A 19,849-nucleotide genomic window follows, 5' to 3' on the forward strand; every position below is an offset into this window, starting at 1 on the left:
TATGATGAAGCTGGTCCTGTCATCATCCCGCCGGCTCAGGATGGATGTCCACCCTCGGTCACATAGGAAAGACTGGTCCTCTGAAGAGCCTGTCAATCCCATTCATGCATAACACTGGAGGGTTTTGTTTTTTTTAACCCTACCTCAGTTTACACATGTGCGTGCCCACAGAACGCAATAACCCTAAGATGAGAACACCCGGTATGTATGAGGAACACAAAGGGGCCAGTGAGTCTGGGTCAGTGGGAGCCGGGCAAGCAGGGTGCTCAGTTCGAGGAAACAAAGCTGGGGAGGCCGTGTATGCAGATAGGAAGGCTCCCTAAGCCATTGGAATGATTCTGGCTTTTAAATTGTCATACACAGTAGATAATATAGAGCTCAACGTCCACATTACAGACCACTAAGAACCAAAGAAATTTAGAACCTGCCCCCAGTAATTCAGGAGAAACCTTGACCAGACTAGCTCTTGGCTTGATGCTCTTCACACTACACCCTGTGGCCTCCCCATCCTGGGGTTACAGGGATGGTGGGTGTGGGGGGGAGTGGCTTCACCTCACCTGATGCTTACAGCAACACTTTGAGACTGGTGTTATGTCTCCATTTTACAGAAGAAGACTTAGAGACATAAGTGATTTGTTCAAAGTCACATGGGATTGGAATCAGGTCTGTCTGACTTCAGAGGTCCTGCTCTGTCCACTAAAGCATGCTCTGTGAAATCTCTTTCTCAGGTAGGAATAAAGAAAGTGTGCTTCAGCCAGCCACTTTGTGTTCAGCCAGTCACAGTGTGGATATTGATTACGGATAATGCATAGAAAGTGCTTATTTCAGCACCTGGCATGTGGCAGATGCTCAGTGTTTCAGTTGTTATTGTCGTTGACCATCTGAGGAGTGTCTATCTAGGTGTTGGTGCCCATTTTAGCATCTCTCCAATCTACCCAGGATATCCCATGCCTGGGGCTGTACTTGTTCAGCTTTGTCACCATGACAACCATCCCTCTGTCAGAAACACCCTTCTCTAGCCCCACATATGTCCACCGATAGAGACGAATTTAAGGTCGGAGAAGATGTATCTACGACGTCTGACAATTAAGATCGCAAACTTGTCGTAACGATGTTGATAATGTTTTTTTTTTGATATCAGAGGGATTATTCATTATGAATTTGTACCAACTGGACAAACAGTTAACCAACTTTACTATTTGGAAGTGCTGAAAAGGCCACATGAAAAAATTACTAGACGAAAATGACCTAAACTTTTCACCAACAATTCATGCCTCTTGCATCACGACAATGCACCAGCTCACCCGGCACTGTCTGTGAGGGAGTTTTTAGCCAGTAAACAAATAACTGTATTGGAACACCCTCCTTACTCACCTCATCTGGCCCCCAATGACTTCTTTGTTTACCAAAGATAAAGGAAATACTGAAAGGAAGACATTTGGATGACATTCAGGACATCAAGGATAATATGATGACAGCTCTGATGGCCATCCCAATAAAAGAGTTCCAAAACTGCTTTGAAGGGTAACTAGACATTGGCGTCAGTACATAGCTTCCCAAGGGGAGTACTGCGAAGGTGACCGTAATGATATTCAGCAATGAGTTGTGTAGCACTTTTTCTAGGATGAGTTCGTGAACTTAATTGTCCGACCTCATAGGTTGGGAGCAGTAAGAAAGAAATGACAGAGAGAGGTAAAGACAGAGAAAGTGAGACAGAGAGAAAAGTCAAAGACACAGATAAAGAGATCAGAAGTGAAATGATGTCAAGGAGTCAGTAGTCAGAAGACCTCCATTCACCTTCTTGATCATCATGTGGAGGACAAGGTGCTGAAAGGAGACTTTAGAGACCCAGTTTGGAACCCTTCTCTGTACTAATTCGCCTCGGGACTCAGTAAGTTCTTATCTCTCTCTAGGCCTCAGTTTCCCCATCTATTTATGTTCGTTAAGGCCCCGTTCATTTCTAAAAGTCACTGTTTATGATTCCTTGACTGACCCTCCCTGAATCAGAAGACACTTCCACTAATTGTTAAAAAAAAAAATAAAATAAAATAAAGAGTATATTCAGATAAATCAGTCAGTACAATATGCACTTACAGAATATCGCTCAGCTCACATCACAGACATGGGATAAACAACTTAACAATAAATTAGGGGGAAGCCAACCCTTTTCTTCCACGATGGTCCACAGGACCTTTCAATGGACATGTTTCATTATAAATATGACAGTAGAGTATTAGGCTGCTTTCAGGTGGGATCAAAAAGTCCCTCAGCCAGCGGGACTTTCAGCTGCAAGATGAGATCTGCTCAACCTAGATTTTCCCTCTACAGTACCTCAGCCCCACAGGAGAGAATTCCAAATCAGCAGAGAAGTTTCTTCAAAAAGACCCTCATTTGCATAAAAATGGATCTTCCACATTTCCCTCCCCTTCAAAGTGGGCTGTCTCCTACTGGAAACCTCACAGGACTGTTCACCCCAAAGTAATCAGGTTCCTTGTCCTCAAGCAGTGGAAGTTCCTTGATGATTCTTGCCAATCCAGGCCAGAAAGAGATCCAGCTCTCCCAGAGACTTGATGGCAGCAGATCTGACCTCCAGCTGAAACCAGGGAAATCATCATAAGAACCTGTCTTTCTAGACAGTGTAATTGTTTTCAAATCACTTTCCCCGTGTTTTGGTCCTCACAAGGTTTTCTTTTTATCCATCGATTATATTTGCACAAAATTATTTTCCCAACAGGCAACGCAAATTGTTTTCCACAAACAAGCAGTTAAATCATGTTAGCAACTTGTAAACAACATTTTAAATTTTTTATTAGTTGCCCTCTGTTTTTCTTTTTCCTGTTTTTCCACAGGAAAAAAAAAAGAAAAAGAAAAAGAAATCTTGCCTTCCTGGAGAGTTCTTCTGCTTATTTTCCTTTTCACATTAGCATTAGAAGGTCCCAATCACAGGGTGCTGTGCAGTGGGTAGGGAAAGCGTGTTGTCCCAATTTGACATATAAAAACACTGAAGCCACTAAGGATCAGTGTCCTACCAAACATCACACATAGCAGATTGGTAGCAGGGCTAGAACTAAAACCCAAGGCTCCTGACTTACTCCACCTCTTCCTCAGCATACTAGAAGGAGATGATAAGATCCAAAATATGTCCTGTGGAGCCAGACAGCATGGGATCGAGTCCTACCTCCAGTTGCGGTATGAACTTAGATAAGTTACTGCCTCAATTTCCTAATTTTGTAAATGCAGATAATGGCTTATAGCAGTGTTGCAAGGAATAAATGTGGTAACACCTGTAGTGTGCTCAGAACAATACCTGACTCATAATAATAACAATATTGTGCCGTTGTTATAACATTATCCTATGGAACCTCTCTACAAAGAAGCAGAGTTCTGAGTAGACTCCCCACCTCCTTGCTAGTCAAGACATTGGCATCATTTGGGAGTGTGGTCTAAATGCAGGATCACAGGCCTCGTTCCAGACCTACTGGTCCAGAATATGGACCAAACGACGCATGTCACAAGCACAACTTCTCCCACCACCTGTGTGTGAGATGTGCACATACGTCTACATGAAAAGCATGTTTTGCACTACACAGAACACTCATGACGGTTACAAGCCACAGTGATACCTGGCAGGTAACATGTTTCATGCATAACAGCTTCCAATTCATGGGGGATCTTTGCTCCCTCTGTGTCACCCCCATCTTAAACAGTATGTGCTTTCCCTCAAAACTTAACACAGGTTAAGTCTAACATGTGAAGGCATAAGAAAATGGTGAAGGGATAATGGGGAAGGGGAACCCAGGAAATTAGCAAATAAGTGAAGAACAACACACTGTTTGCAGACACACAGAACTGGGAAGGCCTGCAATAAATACATGTTGAGTAAATGAATTAATTTGAGTGGAGAGGAGGCTCTCTTAGTCAGGCTCCTACTTGTCATCGCCATTTTCCTCATCTTCTCCTCCTCCCTTACCTGATTGTAGTTGTCATGGATGATTCTGGTTGCATTGGTGGCTTCCTGCCCACAGTGACACAGTCTCTGCTCCTGCTTTGATAAAGTGGAGGCAGCACCCATCAGAGGACCTTCCCACCCTGCCCTTTCCACCACTTCCCCACGTGGAGCGACATCTCTCCTTCTTCCCCAGGTGAGAGTCAGGTGAGTCAGGTGTGAGCAGCAGGGGAAAGTAAGGTCTGTTTGTAGAATCACCCTGTGTTTGACCAGGGCTTTTGCTTTTTGTGGGTTGACAGCCCACAGACTGGAAGGGCTAAGAAAGTAGATGCCAAATCTGTCTTGATTCACCAATCTGTGAATGCAGCACCCTGCGAGGTAGGTACTCAATAAATATTTATTGGGTTGGTTAATTAAATAATTGGTTCAATGAACCTGAATGTAAGTGGTGCAGGGGTCTTGATTTCTTCTAGCAATTTTAAAAACCAAGGCACAGAATGGTGAAGTAACTTGCCACAAAGTCACACAGGACATTATTGGCAGGGATGGGGCTAGAGCCCAGGATTTCTCTTGGTCTAAGTTTTTGTTGGTTTGTTTCTGTTTAGTTTTATTTCTGATGTTTGATTTTAATAGATAACAAGGAATTTGGAGTTGATCCTTAGGGATAGGCTATACCTGGAAACCACCCAGAGGTTAATTGGTATGGAAACCCCAAAGGGCCAGAAACAAAGAAACTAGGGCTATATGTATGATAAATGTGTAACCCTTGGCATACGCCTCTCACAGGCCAGCCCTGGGATCGCATACGGCATGCTTTGACATAAGTGGTCATCTCAGGGGCATTATCCCGGAGGAAACCTGAGTCTACTAAGGTGTCAGCAGGGAAGAAGCCCTGGGCAAGAAGTGACCACTGGAAGAGGTTCTTGACAGTGCCCCTGTGGACAGACAGCACAGGGCATTTTGTTTGACTCCAGGAACCGTTTCAGGAGCCAGCTGGGGCCAGCTCAGCCTGGGCTCTCCCTGGGGCAGATGGGAACAGATGCTCAGAATACGAACGTGGTGACTTACACATTGCTGCAGAGCCTTCTGCATGTAGAGGAAAGAGTTGGCAATGCTGCTGATTTTTCTCAAGATTTGGGGGTTCACCTCCTGATGGTCCTTGAACACTCTGTCCACATAAAACTCCAGGAGGCTCTTGGTCACACAGCATACATCTAAGGGCTACAGACACACTTTAGAGAAAGCCCCAGGGCCCTCTTCTCATATTATGTTAGAAACCAAAGCAGCCCATTTGTGTACAGGTGGGAAGGAGCAAGATAACTAAAAGTGACTTTTTAAAATTCATATTGGTCTCTGAGGGTCCCTCTCCTCTTACCAGATCAAAGCTACTCATGACGAAAGCACTGAAGAGAGGTTGCAGTTCATCCCCTTTTTATAGGGCCAGAGATATATTAACAAGGGATGGAACCCAGTCACAGACTAGAATTCTCTCTACAGCATCCCCAACATGTCACCACTAATTTCTGCTTAAACTCTTCCAGGAATCAGGCATCTCCCTTTTGAAAGGACGGATGTCTGAGGAGTTTTTTTGAAAAGTACATCCTTACATGGTGCTGAATTCTGCCTCTCTGTAATGTCTCCCTCCCATCAACATGGATTTATTCAATGGCTATTGCATACCAGGCATGTACTGGGCACATATTCCTTCCATTGCAATGACACCCTGGCCACCCTGCTCAACTCTCTTCCAATCTGTCCTTTTTAAACTGCAGAGATCATTTGGATGGAGCTGAGATTGGCAAGAATGGAAACTGATAGCTATGGAAAATGCCTACGTTTGGGCAGGTCCGCAGCTGGCAGAGCGCAGCTCTCTCTAAGGGAGGGATCCTGAATTCCCGTGGCATAGCTCCCAGCAGATGGCCAGGCTGACTCCTTCTAGCAGTTTGCACCCCACCCTGAGAGTCAGTGAGCTACTTTGTAGATTTATAGCTCAATCTGAGAAGGGAGGGATCTACAGCAGGATACAGCATCCAACTTCATTAGCAATAAAGCAGCAAAACCTCCTTGGCCCCGTGGGTAGCTTTTCCTAGATGGCAAACTCTACTTGCAACACAAAGATCCTTCTCTTCCATTGCTCCTGCTGGTTCTCTTAACCAAAGGGGCAAAAAGTTGCACATCTTTGCTTTAATTAAGAAGGAAAGGAGAGCGGAAGAATTATGATAAAGACCTGTACCCTCATTGACCCCTTTCCTTACGCTACTTCAGCTATTTCTAGACCTTGAGAGGGCAAGAATCTGGAGACAGAGGAGTGAGATGTGATTCTAATCCTAACTCAAACTCTAGCTAGTCATTCTCCCTCCCAAAATATCAATTTGCTCATGTGAAAATGATGGTTTTGGAATAGATGGCCTTTAGGGTCACTTCCAGCTGTGGTATCCTATGAGTCTCTTACACAGTTGGCTGGAATAGCATTTAGTAAGAGGCTACATCTGTTTGCCCAATAAATCAGGCCCAGTACTTCCTAGAAGAATTATTTCATGCAGAGAAGCCCAAGAAAAAAGTGACTCATTGCGAATATACCTTACAATCTGTCACATATAAATACCTGAAAGAAAAAAAAAAAAGGAAAAAAAAAAAACCGAACCTTTCCGGGATTCTTACAAGGACTAGAAGAGCTCACTTTTAAAGACAGTTCTCAGTTGCTCCTTCTGTAAAGTGAATTATCACCTCATGAGCCAACTGTTTTGTAACACAGTTACTCTTATCACCTCTCTCATCTGGAAAATTGGACTGATCTCCACAGTGGCTTTCTTGCCTTAAGTTGTAAAGAACATCACCAGAATGCCTTTCTAAAAGGTTTTGTGATCATGCAGGCTTTGGCTCAAAACCTACAGGGACTCCCTATTGCTTCTATTATAAGGTCGAGGCTCAACCTGGAGTTCAAAGTTCTTGGTAAAATGTCTTCAATGTATTTTTCCACCTCATCCTCTTCCACTCACCTTCACATCTCTTGCACCACAAGTATGATTGCCTTACTGTTCCCTGGCGCACATTCATTGATCTTATACACCCATTCTTCCATGCTCTCCAAACCCCTGCCTTTCTTTCATCCACGAACCCACAGCCTACTCAAGTTTTAAGTCACTGCTCGTTTTCTCAGCTTCCCCATGAAACCTTCTAGAATACCCTAAGCCCTAGATATTCTGTCCCATTTGAGCATGTGGCACCTCAATCACTCTCTAGGTAAGTGGTACTTCTTTATTTCCTCCCAGGGGCTTCTTTTTTATTAAATTTATTGAGGTAACATTGGTTGATAACAATACATAAATTTCAGGTGTCCAACTTTATAATACAACATCTGTATACTCAATTGTGTACTCACCACCCAAAGCCTAGTCGCCTTCTGTCACCATATATTCGACCCCCTTTATCGTCTTCGACCTCCCTTTCCCTCTGATAACCACCACTCTGTTATTTGTATCTACAGGGATATAAAACAAAAAGCAACAAACAAACAAATAAAAACCCTCACAGACACAAACAACAGAATAATGGCTCCCAGGGGTTTCAAAGTCCCTGAGACACAAATGTGCATTAACACATCAGTTGATTAATGAGAAGCCGGGTGCCTTTAGAGTACACTGGAGATTAGGAAAGAGATGGAGACAGGATGAGGATTTCTTTCTCAGCCCAGGGCCACTTCACTGTAAAACTAGCAATATAGGAAAGAGCAGACACAGGTCAGTACCTTAATGCTGTGCAGGAACTCCGATGTGGACAGGATGGTGACATTTTGGAAGGTGTCCTTAGCTTGCTATGGAGGAAAACAAAAGAACAGACAAAAGTGAAGAGTACCCCATGTCTGAGATACAAAAGATGATAAAGAACTTGCTCTTCAAGTTAGGATGTAAGGTAGGCAAGCCCCCTTGCCCACACCTTCACCTTGCCCACACAGCTCCACACCTGAACCCATACTCACAATGGCTCTTTTGATTTCTTGGAAAGTCTCTTCTATTTGGTGCATGTCCATGGAAATCAGACATCTCCTGAGACCTCGGGCGTGCACTGAGCATAGGAGGAGTATTGCACCCAGGAGCCAGAGAGAAACACGCTGTGCCTTCATGTCCTGCAAGAAGGATAGAAAGCAGATGTCTGGTCAAAAGTGGAGAGCAATAAAAGAGGCCCCTGACTGAGCTCCCCTTACGACCTCACGGGCAGCAACCAAGAGAACAGACCCTGCCTCAGCCGGTGGAGTTCAGGACCATGTGTCGCCTCCTCCTCTGGATTTCTTGAATCAATCGAATGTGCCCTCCCTCCTGCCCCCCCGACCTCTCCCCCACTTCTAACCCAGGAAGCAAAATACAGTGCTCTCTCAAGTCCCAGGGAATGTATTTGTGTGCATGTCACTCTATTATGACTCAACACAACTCACTTTGTCCACAGGGGTGAAAAGTATTATTTTTAATCAATTAAATAGTAAAAATAGGGTTGGTAATCCACCCTTGGAATTAGGCAACAGATCTGAAAAACCATAAAAGCACATTTGGTTTTTCATATTTGCCCCTGACATAGGCGACACCCTTTTATTATAAATCCCCACTGCCTGTCTGCTTAAAATCATTTGTTTGAAGCCAGCTATGAAGATGTTACCTTCTGAAGAAGATAAGAAAGGGAGGCTCAAGACATCGCCTAATAACTAATTAGCCACAGTAAAGAGAGAGAGAAAGGCTATCCCTGCAAAGGGCAAGTGGGGCGCTTCCCCTCTGTTCCCCACTGAGCCGGGGGGTATGAGGGACATGTTTGCAGCTAGCCAGTCCCTAGACAGGGCCAGACCCTGAGGTGTCCACGCTGCCTCTTCTAATTCTCTCACCCTTCCTGCTCGGTCTTTCTCCACCTCTTGCATTTAACCACTTTAAATGGTATCACATAACACACACTGAGAAAAGTTGCACAAAACATAATTGTACAGCTTGTTAAGACCTCATTCTTTGACTTTTCCCACTAGTAGACCGATTCACAAACAGAGCTTCGCCTTCAAGATCAGTCTTATAACAACATATGTGATTAGACCAGCCCTCCGCCAGCATCCTCCACAAAGCCCACTCAGTGCTCTCACTGCCGGCTGTGTGTGTGCTGGGGTGTGTGCATTGTGTGTGGCAGTGGAAGAGAGGGGGGCACTGAACATAGGAAGCCAGCTGAGGGGGCTGTGGAGTGCCCCCGACCTCCTACTTTTATACTTAACAGTTGCTCTAACTATAAAGAACGTACGTGCAGGAGCGTGAGCCCCAGTTGCCCCCGTTCCCCACCACCACTCCCCAGATCTTCCTTGGGGCTCCCAGGCTCTTCTCCGGAAAGCCAAGAAACAGCAAGTCCTGTTTAGTAAAGCATTTTTCCTTATCTTTCCTCAACTCAGCATCACTCTCAGTGAGAGAGCAGGTGTGTACTGAGTCCTCACCATGTAGTAGGCATTATACCAAAGAGCTTGGTTTCTCTTTGTCCAACCTCCCTCTTTCTAACAAAACAAAAATATAGACCCCACTGGCAGGAAGGTCTGTAGAATCCCCCAGAGCTCTATCCCTTCCAAAGGCAGCTGGGGAGCTTCTAGAAAGCCAAGTGACTAGGAAGAGAGCACAGTTTTTCTTCTGACAAGACAACAGTTGGGAGCAGTGAAACATTGCCTGCTTGCCCATGCTGGGAGCCCCAGACATCTTGTGGAGGAGAAAGATGCCTTCCTTAGCTTGGTGAGGCTATTCCAGACATCTTGGTAGATACAGGTAACAGCAGTAGCTAACACGTACCATACACGCCACATGTGTCAGGCACTGCACCAAGCATTTTGTTATTATTTAATGCACCAATACACAATTATGTAATGCTCACAACCATCCTGTAATGTAGGTTCTGTTTCTATCTCCATTGTGCCAAAAATGGAACTGAGACTTAGAGAAGTGAAGTAACCTGCCCAAGGTACATGGCCACCAAGTGGCAGAGCCAGGATTAAAAGGCAGACAGGCTGGCCCTCTCGCCTTACCCCTACACCATCCTACTAACAGCTGGAGATTCTGGCAGCTCCTCTTATACCAGACAGAAAGAAATGCATTTCTGATTGGGTCAATTGAACCAGTGGTGCTGCTTACATTTAAAAAGATCCTGCAAAGGATTTAAAAGAAGACATAAAGTACGCAGCATAGTTCCTAGAACAAAAAGTTAATAGTAAACTTTAGATTTCCCCCCACTTCCTGCCTTCTTCTCCACTCTCCAGCTCTTCTTATTGAGAATAAGGTACCAGAAAGTTCATCCTCTATGTGGAGTATCCCTCCACATTCTACAAAACACCCAGCACCTGGGACATCATAGGCCCTACACAATGATGATAGGTCACCTCTGCAGCTGTGAAGGATGCAGGCTAGTATGAAGATGAATAAAAGCCACTGATGGAGGCTGGCATGGGGCTCACCTCTCCCTGGGTGCTCAGGCTGCTCCTGTGTCTTCTCTCTGGATGCTCTATGCCGCCTGGAAAGGGCTGGTCACTTTTATGTAGGTGGATAAGAGGAAATGCTGTCAAGGTTTACTGGGTGGATCCACATACGGAAGATTGTTTTTCCCCTTGTTTCCTTAGTATCTCATTTCCTTAATTGTTTTCTTTTCTTTCTTATTTGAGGTATACCTGATTAATCATTATTAAGAAATGCTTCTTTCTCTGGGTCTTGACATGCAGTTTCTAGGAAAAATAAACTCCCCATCTATATGCAAATGCGAATTTCTTGCAATTCTGTGTCCATACAGAAAAATCCAAGTTAGGTCAATTTCCTGAGAGCTGTGGCATGCCACCAACTGTACCTGGCAGGCAAACTCAGGAAAGCACTCTCCTGACAGCCACACCCTGTGAGCTGCCAGCTCTGTGAGACTCCGCAGGTGCCAGTGACTCCATCACACTCCACCTGTCCAATGCCTCATGCAGCTATTGAGCTGGCAGGCACTAGTTAAATGCTGTACTATGTACGTTATGTTGTTTAACTTCATGGGGAACATTGATTTTTGTCAGGCGTACAAAGATTTCTTTGGACATCATGTCATTCCTGTTCATCTTGTCCCTAGAGCAGACTTCATTCTTGATTAATGCAGAGAGAGAACATGAGATTGGGAAGTAGTGGGGACTGAGAGCAGACCCGGGAACAGAGCCTGAAATCCTTGCTCTTGGGCCAGAAGACCTGCACCTGTATCACTTTTTACACAAATTCGACACCACGAATTCTCCAAGGATCATGGTTTGGGGTAACGGTGATGGAAAGATAGAGTATAAAATGTTTCCTCCCCAAACACAAATTCTCAAAATAAACAGAGCTTGTTTTTACTAAATGAAGCGATTCTGGGATAGGGTGCAATTACAAGACACTCCACGGGTCCTTTGGACAGCAGGCTGGTCCAGTGGGCTGAAGTCAACTCTGCCCTGTAGCAGACTGGTGGGCAGGGCCCTGCCAGGGAAGGAAGAGGTACTGGGAGGACTGGGGACTTCTTATGGGGGTAGGTGCCAGGGAAAGGAGGCCCAGGGGCTGGATGACAAGCATCTTGGACAAAATGAAATAAAACATGTTGAAAATGAAATAAAACATGTTGAAGGTAGATTGTAGTGGTCATGAGGTAGCTCTGGATTGAAATCCTGGCTCTCCTTTCTCTGTGAAATACTGGACAAGCTACTTAAGACCTTTCCGAAGTGCAATAAAATTGGTAAAATAAACTGTGAGGATTTGAATTAGCTATTGGAGTTGATCCAGTACTCAATAAATATTATTTATCCCGACGCTGTGTGCCTGGAAAAGGAGAAGACACCTCCTTTAGGAATTAAATACAAGCTCTCTGCTCCTTCTGGAGAGGGGAGAAAGAGCTACTCTTGAGTCCAGAGATCGCTCCACCCCTCCCCCTGCTTCCCCGGGGAGAGGGGTGGGCAGGGGATCTGGGTGCTGGGTCCCCTCAGGGCTGAGCTGTCTGGCTCATAGTTCACAGATGGAGGCCCAGCCCCACAGATAAGAGGATTGCACAACCGTTCACACTGACATGCTTTCACCCCACACTTATCCCCTGTGCTCAGACTGTATGTTCTGACCCAGCTTTCATTTCAGGGCAAAGATGTGATATCAGGAAGCTTACAGAGGGAACAATATGTGATGTGTTTATAGCTCCTCTCCAGCACGCAGGGTATGACGGTAGTTGGGACTACAGATCTGGAGTCAGCCCAGCCGAGGCTGAGTGTCTCTTCTCCCTACTGCTGTCAGACTGAAGGCCAACCAGTTTCCTTCTGTGCCTGTTTATTCATCTGCAAAATGGTGCTAATCGTGCCTACTGAATATTCACCATGTAGGCATGGTGTGTGCAATAAATGACTAAGCCCTTAACACAGTGCCTGGCACATAATAGGAGATTACAAAATGATAAGCTTTGTTATTAATTTTACAGCCCCTAAACTGAAGGGAAGGACAATAAAAAATGATTTCTCTCCATCCTAAGCCTCACTGCCTAACACTTAATATAAAAAATAAGAATACAGACTGAGAGGGAATGGCATCCCTCCCAGGATTGCAATCAAACTGTGGATTTGATTCATATACATAGGGTTATGTCTAGCCTTAGAATTGCGTCTTCTAGAACCATTTGGTCCATCGTGGGATACCAGAGCTCTATCTTCCATTTCTTAAATGGGGAAACAGAAAGAATGGGAAGGAACACCAGAGAGCCAGAATGAAAAATGCTCTGTTGTGCTAGCTTCAGCAGCACATATACTAAAATTGGAATGAAAAATGCTCTGTGACATGTGCTGGACACAGTTCTCTCCCACTTTCCGATCCCGTCTCCCCACTCACTATTTGCTCCAACTTCCTGAACTGTTCATGGTGGTGCCAGGGCAATTTCCTCTCCATAAGAGTGCAGGCTGCCCATAGCTAAGTGCTAAGTTCTGGAACTCTGACAAAAATTGATCCAGGCGGGATGGGAGTTATCACTTTGTGAGGGGTGTAAATGTCTAACTATTGCTTTGTACACCTGAAACTATAAAAAAATATAAAAATTTTTGAATTAAAAAAAAAAGTGAGCCAGGCATTGCACAACTCCAGAGGGCAGCATGCCCACAGCTTTCTAGGGGAATGAGGCTCCATGGAGTTGAACAAACTGTGGCCCCACTGAGTGATCTGGATGAAATGGATTAGGTCTATGTGAATAATTTCGGTTATATTAGAGGAAGAACCCATCATTGTGAGAACTATGCAACACTAGAAATTATGGTAGAGAAAGGATCTGAAAAAGAAAGACATCTTGATACTGACGGATGTATATTCATTTGGGAAGTAAATAGGGACTTAAAAACAAAGAATATAAAGAATGTCATTATTTAAAGGTTTTGGTACATATATTTGGATTGTAACGATATGTTTGGAATTTGTATAGAGCTTTGAAAATAAAGCAAAAAAAAAAAGATAAATTTCCCATTTCTGGGGGAACTTAAACCTACAAAATTTCTCCTCTGTTTGGAATTTAGAAATGAGAGTCAGAAAAGATATCAGGGAGAACCCAGTTCAACATTCCTATTACAGCAATGAACAAATGGAGCTGTGAACCAGCTCTGCTGTTGTACAGCAAGAAAGGGGCATGCTCTTCTCAATCTTCCATCTCCTGACTTCTAGCCCAGTGCCCTTTCTCACCCCATACTGCCTTCTAATTTCAGAATCAAGTGGAGTGAAATAGAACATAATGCTCTGGGGATCCTTAAGCCTGTTTAGCAGGGGAGGGGATGTAATTCTCCCAAGCCAAGGTGTTCTGACTTGCCTTTCCCCAGAAGTCGATGACCTGAGGAAATGCAGACTGGTCGCTCCCATCCCGGGGAGGGGAAACCCGCCTGAGGCACCTGGCTTCCCCTGGCTGGGCTTCCCTTCTCCTTTTTCTTCCAGGGGTCTCAGTCGAGGCCTATACTGACCCAGAGCTTCAGGTCCTATTTGACACCTTATGTCAATGGCTTCAATGGCTCAAGTGCCATGAAACAGCCCCTGTGGAGATAGGGAAGGGGGAGCTGGGGAGAAGTAACGGTAAGATCTAAGCCTTTGCCTGCCTCTCCTGGATCACTGACCTGGTCTCAGTCCCAAAGACCTATCCTCTCCTAAGCAGCCAGACTTTCTCAAATGCAAACGCAGTCTTGGTTGCTCCCCAGCCTAAAACTTCCAGCATGGCTCCTGGGAGCCTCCAGGATAAAGCACAAGCCGCTTTCCATGGCACTCCAGACCCATCCCCATCCAGACCTTATCCACATCTCCAGCCTCATCTCTCTTGATGAGCCCCCCAGACCTCACTGCTCCCTCACCTAGAAGTGCTGCCTGTTGCGTTTCTGCCTTGCAAACGACTATCCAACTTTCAAGACTTTGCTGCAATGTGACTTCCTTTGTTTCTCCCCCTCTTCCTTCCTCTCTCCTCCCTCCTCTTCTCTTCCCTGCTCCAGAGGGCACTGTATTCATTGCCTTCTATGGGAATGAAGCTCCATGGAATTGAGCAAAGTGTGGCCCTACTGAGTGATCTGGATGAAATGGATTAGGTCTATATGGATAATTTTGATTCCTCACCCCACCCTGGTTGAGTTGACTGATGTTTCTTCCATATTCCCACTAGTTGGATACAAGATGCCCAGTTAACTTTGAATTTCAGATAAATACATTTCAGTGCTTCTCCATTGGAAGTTCAAAGTGATTTGGGTGTCCTGTATTTTTGTTTGCTAAATCTGGCAACTCTACCCTAGACCCTCTAGAGATTTCAATGCCAGCCCGGGCTAGACCCAGCTTGTATTGGGCCTACAGCTCAAGGGTTGCTTTTTAATAAAAGGAATTTTAAAATGAAAGTGAAAAATTAGGGACAAAATGAATATTTACTTATAATGAGAAACAAATCACAACAAATTGCAGTTTTAAAAGCTGACAAATACCACAAAGTCCAGAAGGATAACTCAATGCTTTTATAAATTAACTATCTGACACCTCTGCGTTTGCTTCTTTGATGACAGTGATTTTTAACTGGTAATTTTCTATAAAGAGAGTGAAAAAAAAATAAGTCAGTCTTTCCTCTTATTAAAAAATAAGTCAGTTTTTATTATTAATAGTTAGAATGCATAAAATACACTACAGGTTTTTGTCCTAACATACAGAAATTCTGATAAACTCTGCTTCATTAGGTTCCTATCAAAAGAGAAAATAGTATATGATTCATTTCTAATCATGCTGTTAAGGTCCGGAATTGTCCTCCTCAGACAGACAGAGAACCCGCACAATAATGCAAGTCACACAGCGAGGTTTATTTCCAGCCAGCTGGGGTCCGAGTCTCTGCCCGACGCAGCGGGTTTTAACAAGGACCCCAACACTTAAAGCCAAGGGGTTATATAGCATTTTCAAGGCTTTCCATAGCTTCAGAGAGTACTAGATAAACTTACAGGACTTACATAGCTTCAAAGAGTATAAGATACAGGACAAGGAGACCAGGAGTATAAGATAAGCTACAGGACTTGCATAGCTTCAGAGAGTATAAGATTTACTACAGGACAAGGAGACCAGGAGTACAAGATAAGCTACAGGACTTGCATAGCTTCAAAGAGTATAAGATTTACTACAGGACAAGGAGACCAGGAGTATAAGATAAGCTACAGAACTTGCATAGCTATAAGGAGTATAAGATAAGCTACAGAACTTCTAGTCTCCATGCTGCAACTGCCCACATCCTGGAATTTTATAATTATGTTGTTTCAGGCTAGGGGCTGTTAACCCTGAACTAAAGATAGCAGTTCTCATGCTAACAGTCTCTTACAATGCATATTGCATTATTAAATAATTTTTTCCATTTTGACTTGATTTGAATAAAAACCCAATCTTTGGCTTCCAGTTTTACACGTCCATGCCTGGAAGAACGTTCAGCGCACTCCCTTCTGGCTCATACACCTCAAACCTCGCTTCTCTTCCACTACCCACACGCTTCCAGTAAAAACAGTCAGCACTATGCGTAGAAGTATTCCTGGATGCCATTCTTATTCAGATGGGTAGCAATAGCTTAACCACACACAGATGTAATTACAAGCCATGTAAATCTATTTCTCTAAAGGTCAAATCTAAGTCAACTACTCCTTAGCCAGATCCCCTAGCTATTGTGGCTTTTCTAATGTCACCTGACTTGAGAGGAAGTGTGACAGAGGAAGTCAGACTGAAAAAAGATACTGACCCTAACTGATTAAAGCTAATCTAACATACCTTACTTTTGTGAATTTTACAAGAACATATGACATGTGAATACATTGTTAGGGTCCCTCCAGGGACTTGAAAGGAGACATGTAAGTGAGGGGCCCAAAGTTTAAACTTTCTTAGCTAAACAATAAATCCCCCCAACCACAGACCCTAGGATAACATATTGTATTTATTCATATTTTCTAATTTAATTTTTATTTTTAATTAAAGATTTCCATGTACATAATTTTAGAAGGCATATAAGCGATCAAACACTGCAGTCAGTTGCTCCCATCCTCCCTACCCCCCCATTCTATGCCTTACAGGCGACATTCAGCTTCCTCCTCTGCTATTTAGCTCCATAATTCTAAAGAATACATGCTTATTGTGATTTCTTAACGCTTCAGTTTAGAAATGAACTATTGGTTTACTACAATGGAAGATAATAATTTAATTCTTTTATGACACCTCATACAAACATACTCACTTCCCTCCCTCATCGTGACAATATAAACATATCACAATGGCACTTCTTCCGAAGCAACATGTCACTTAAGTCCACCCAGAGGGGCCTGAACCACTGGGAGAAGGCAAAGCCCTGCTCTCCAGCCCTTGTGTCTCAACAGAGAATGAAATCAGATCCAAATGTTTCAGGTGACTTTCATTCCACAAACTCAAAATTCATAGCCAGAGCTAGCTAGACTAACAGTAAAGCTAAAAAGTACTGAGCACATATATCCCTGTCCAGGCACTGTGTGAAGCATCTATATACATTACTCTTTTAATCTTCACACCTACTCCATGAGGAAGATGCTATTTTTGTGTCTATTGTTGTAGAGGAGGAAGCTGAGACTTAAAAGCTGTCAAGTAGCTCGCCCAAGGGCACCAAGGGAGTAGGCGGGTGGCAGAGTGGATGCAATTTTGACAGCCCGACACCAGCACCACCATTCTTAACCACTTCACTCTGCCAGTCACGAAGGAGTGTCTGGTCCAGCCTTCTCATTTACAGATCAGGAAGCAGCGGGAGGTTCAGAAAGAACTACCTTGCCCAAAGCCACACAGCTGAATAGTGGTGGATCAGGGACCAGAACTCACATCCCTAAACTCTCAATTTAGTGCTATTTTCATTCACATGCTCTTTGTCACCTCTTAAGACTTCAAGCCTTCTTCCTTCAGAAATAAAGATATCTCTTCCCTCCAAGCAAAGAAAAAAACAGAGCAGCAAATTGTGTAGCACATGGTTTAAGAGTGCCCTTTCCAACTAACAAATCCAGGCATGTCAACAGAAACTGTGATTCTGTGGAAATCGGATGTGGTTTTTCCCTTATTGTTTAAATGTACCATGTCACTTGAAAAGAGCTGCTCCCATGGGCACTGGGAACCAGGGAGTTCCTGGCGAGCTGTTCACCTCAGGAGACCTGGGAGGAGGAGGGGGTTGGGCTAGAGGCTGTCAGCTTACTGTGTAGTTACAGTAAGTGGGTATCAGGGCAACCGCTAACAGATCTGAAACACTTGAGTCGTGAGAGCAGGCAGGAGGACTACATCTTGTATCCATTACGTCTTGGAGGAAACCCCAACCAGCAGCACTCTCTGGTGGTGCCACCCCAGCTCTTGGGGTCCTGTCCTTTCAGAAGCCAGAGGCTTCACTTGAACTTCCTTCCCTAGAGGACCTTCTCCCCTCAGTTGGTTAAACCTATGTCCTATTCCAGGTACAGGTTCACTCAATCTGCCATGCTGAGCAAAAAGCCAGCTGTCAACATCTCTTAGCAGTGAGCTAGAATTTTCAGCTTGGGGCTCGAACTTAAAGCAAAATGTAGTCCTTCCAGGAATCCCTCTCTGGCCACCCTCACGACATTCTTTTCCCCTAGGTCTCCCCTCAGCACTTGTGGACTTACCGTACTCTGTTCACTTTCACTTTATGTTGGTTGAGCTGTTCTGAAATATCTCTCCCATCAGACTTGAAGCTTGAGGAAGACTGAGACCTTGCCTCCCCCATTCCAACTGGCTCCTTTTTTATATCAGCCTTTTAGTTTGAGAATCAAAGGTCAAGTTCTTGCTTGGATATAAACTCCATGATGACAGGGATCTTGCGTGTCATGTTCGTTACTTTACCTCCAAAATTCAGTATGTAGTAGGCACTCCATAAAGGTTTACTTAGTGAATGGACGAATGAATGAATGACAGGGAAAGGGACCTCCCAAAGGCATAGACAATTACACTGTTCTTTCATATTTCCCCACACCCACCTAGATGGGGTTTTGGTGAGTTCAGCATGAACAGCTTACCTGCTAAGCTGAGTGCCTGGTTGGGAGGGGCCCCTGGATTCATACCATAGAAACACTATTCTTTAGTGCCCCTTCGGTGAAGCCCTTCCACAGAAAAATCAGAGAGTTCAGGTCCAAAGGGTTCGCATGCTTCTCTCCCAGTGCCCAAAACAATCAGCTCCCAGGAAGGATTGCAGGCAGGCAGCTCTGGCTGTTGAAGAGTTGAATTATACAGGCCCTTTTCTTTCAGTGTGTGCACCTATGTTGAGGATTAAACAAAATATGGTATCAGAAGAAAAAATTCTGAACACGACAATTTACATATATTGAAGAATTATCACACAGAAAGAGAGAAAAAATTCAATTTGGCGAGCTATATCAAGGTAAAATTAATCATTTTGCCTCATGCCCTTGAAACACAGTAACATTTAGGCACATTTTAAGTGCCAGAGTTACGTGCTATCCCTGAAGCTTTTCTTGTAATACGATTAATGTTTAAACACAGAAAAAGTTAGTCATACACAGACTACAGATCCAAGAAGTCTGATTCATTCCTTTGAGAAATTGGTAAAATATGTGGAATGACCCCCCAAAACAGAACACATACACACAAACTTTCCCTCTGATGTCATCTACAGACCTTTAGGAGTCCATGAGCTCCAAATTCAAACCTTAAAAGACATGGATTTGGGTCTAATTTTGGCAGTTACTGGCTGTATAACTTTCAACAGGTCAACCTCTGTGCCTCAGTTTCCTCATCTGGGGAAATAGAGGTGATAATTCCTGCCCTGCTGTCACGCGGGGTGGCATGCGGGGTCTCTGGTCCCGCTCCCCGCATAAGAATGCAGGACACGGTGAGGCCAAAAAGGAACACCCATGGAGCCATAGGTAGGGGAGTCATACCACTATAGTCTCACTGGCGGCTGGGTTGGAGACACAGGAGGCAGGAGCCACACTATCCGCAGCCACTTCTCTCTGTCAACCAACTTCACTTGCTAGATGCAATCCACTCTTGTTAGCTCAGCCACCATCTTCTTGCTAGCCCCCATTTTTTGCTGCTAGCGTAGCCACAGCAGTTATATTAGTGGCCAATGGCTCACTGGTTACAGCTGACAACCAACTAGCCACAGCTGAGGGCCATCCAATCACAGTTGATGGCCATTTACTACCTGAGCCAGCACCTTTCCACAGGAGGCCGAGAGCCTAGAAACTGCACTCCTGGCTCTGTCCGCACACCTGCTCTCCTACATTACAAAACATATGCTGTCTACACGTGTAAGGGATGATTAACATACAGGGAGGGGCATTCATCTAGAAAGGAAGAGTTACCTTTTCTCTCTGCCTATTTACCAAAGAGCAGGTTACAGCTTGTTCAGCGATGAAAGTCACAGAAACAGGAA

At 44.3% G+C, this 19,849-nt stretch overlaps 1 protein-coding gene across 1 annotated transcript; it reads right to left on the minus strand.

Annotated features, from left to right (window-relative positions):
- Nucleotides 1–2,472: 2,472 nt before the first annotated feature.
- Nucleotides 2,473–18,593, minus strand: IL19 (interleukin 19). Its single transcript, XM_033093982.1, has 6 exons — nucleotides 18,471–18,593; nucleotides 7,926–8,072; nucleotides 7,695–7,760; nucleotides 5,015–5,167; nucleotides 3,971–4,045; nucleotides 2,473–2,593 (listed from the first exon to the last, which is right to left on the minus strand). Exons 2-6 carry the CDS (start codon nucleotides 8,067–8,069, stop codon nucleotides 2,498–2,500), a joined length of 534 nt encoding a protein of 177 aa, XP_032949873.1. The 5' UTR covers nucleotides 8,070–8,072; nucleotides 18,471–18,593; the 3' UTR covers nucleotides 2,473–2,497.
- Nucleotides 18,594–19,849: the final 1,256 nt, after the last annotated feature.

The sequence above is a fragment of the Rhinolophus ferrumequinum genome, chromosome 22 (genome assembly GCF_004115265.2).
Source record: "Rhinolophus ferrumequinum isolate MPI-CBG mRhiFer1 chromosome 22, mRhiFer1_v1.p, whole genome shotgun sequence".
Classification (NCBI taxonomy): domain Eukaryota; kingdom Metazoa; phylum Chordata; class Mammalia; order Chiroptera; family Rhinolophidae; genus Rhinolophus; species Rhinolophus ferrumequinum.

Bases quoted from the DNA above. Each gene is read 5' to 3' on its own strand.
- IL19 (XM_033093982.1), bottom strand. From the start codon at position 8,069: ATGAAGGCACAGCGTGTTTCTCTCTGGCTCCTGGGTGCAATACTCCTC. The intron at 5,168-7,694 runs GTACTGACCTGT...GTGTGTCTGTAG, and splicing joins AGTTCCTGCACAGCATTAAG to CCCTTAGATGTATGCTGTGT. The intron at 4,046-5,014 runs GTAAGTCACCAC...ACTTTATCAAAG, and splicing joins AGAAGGCTCTGCAGCAATGT to CAGGAGCAGAGACTGTGTCA.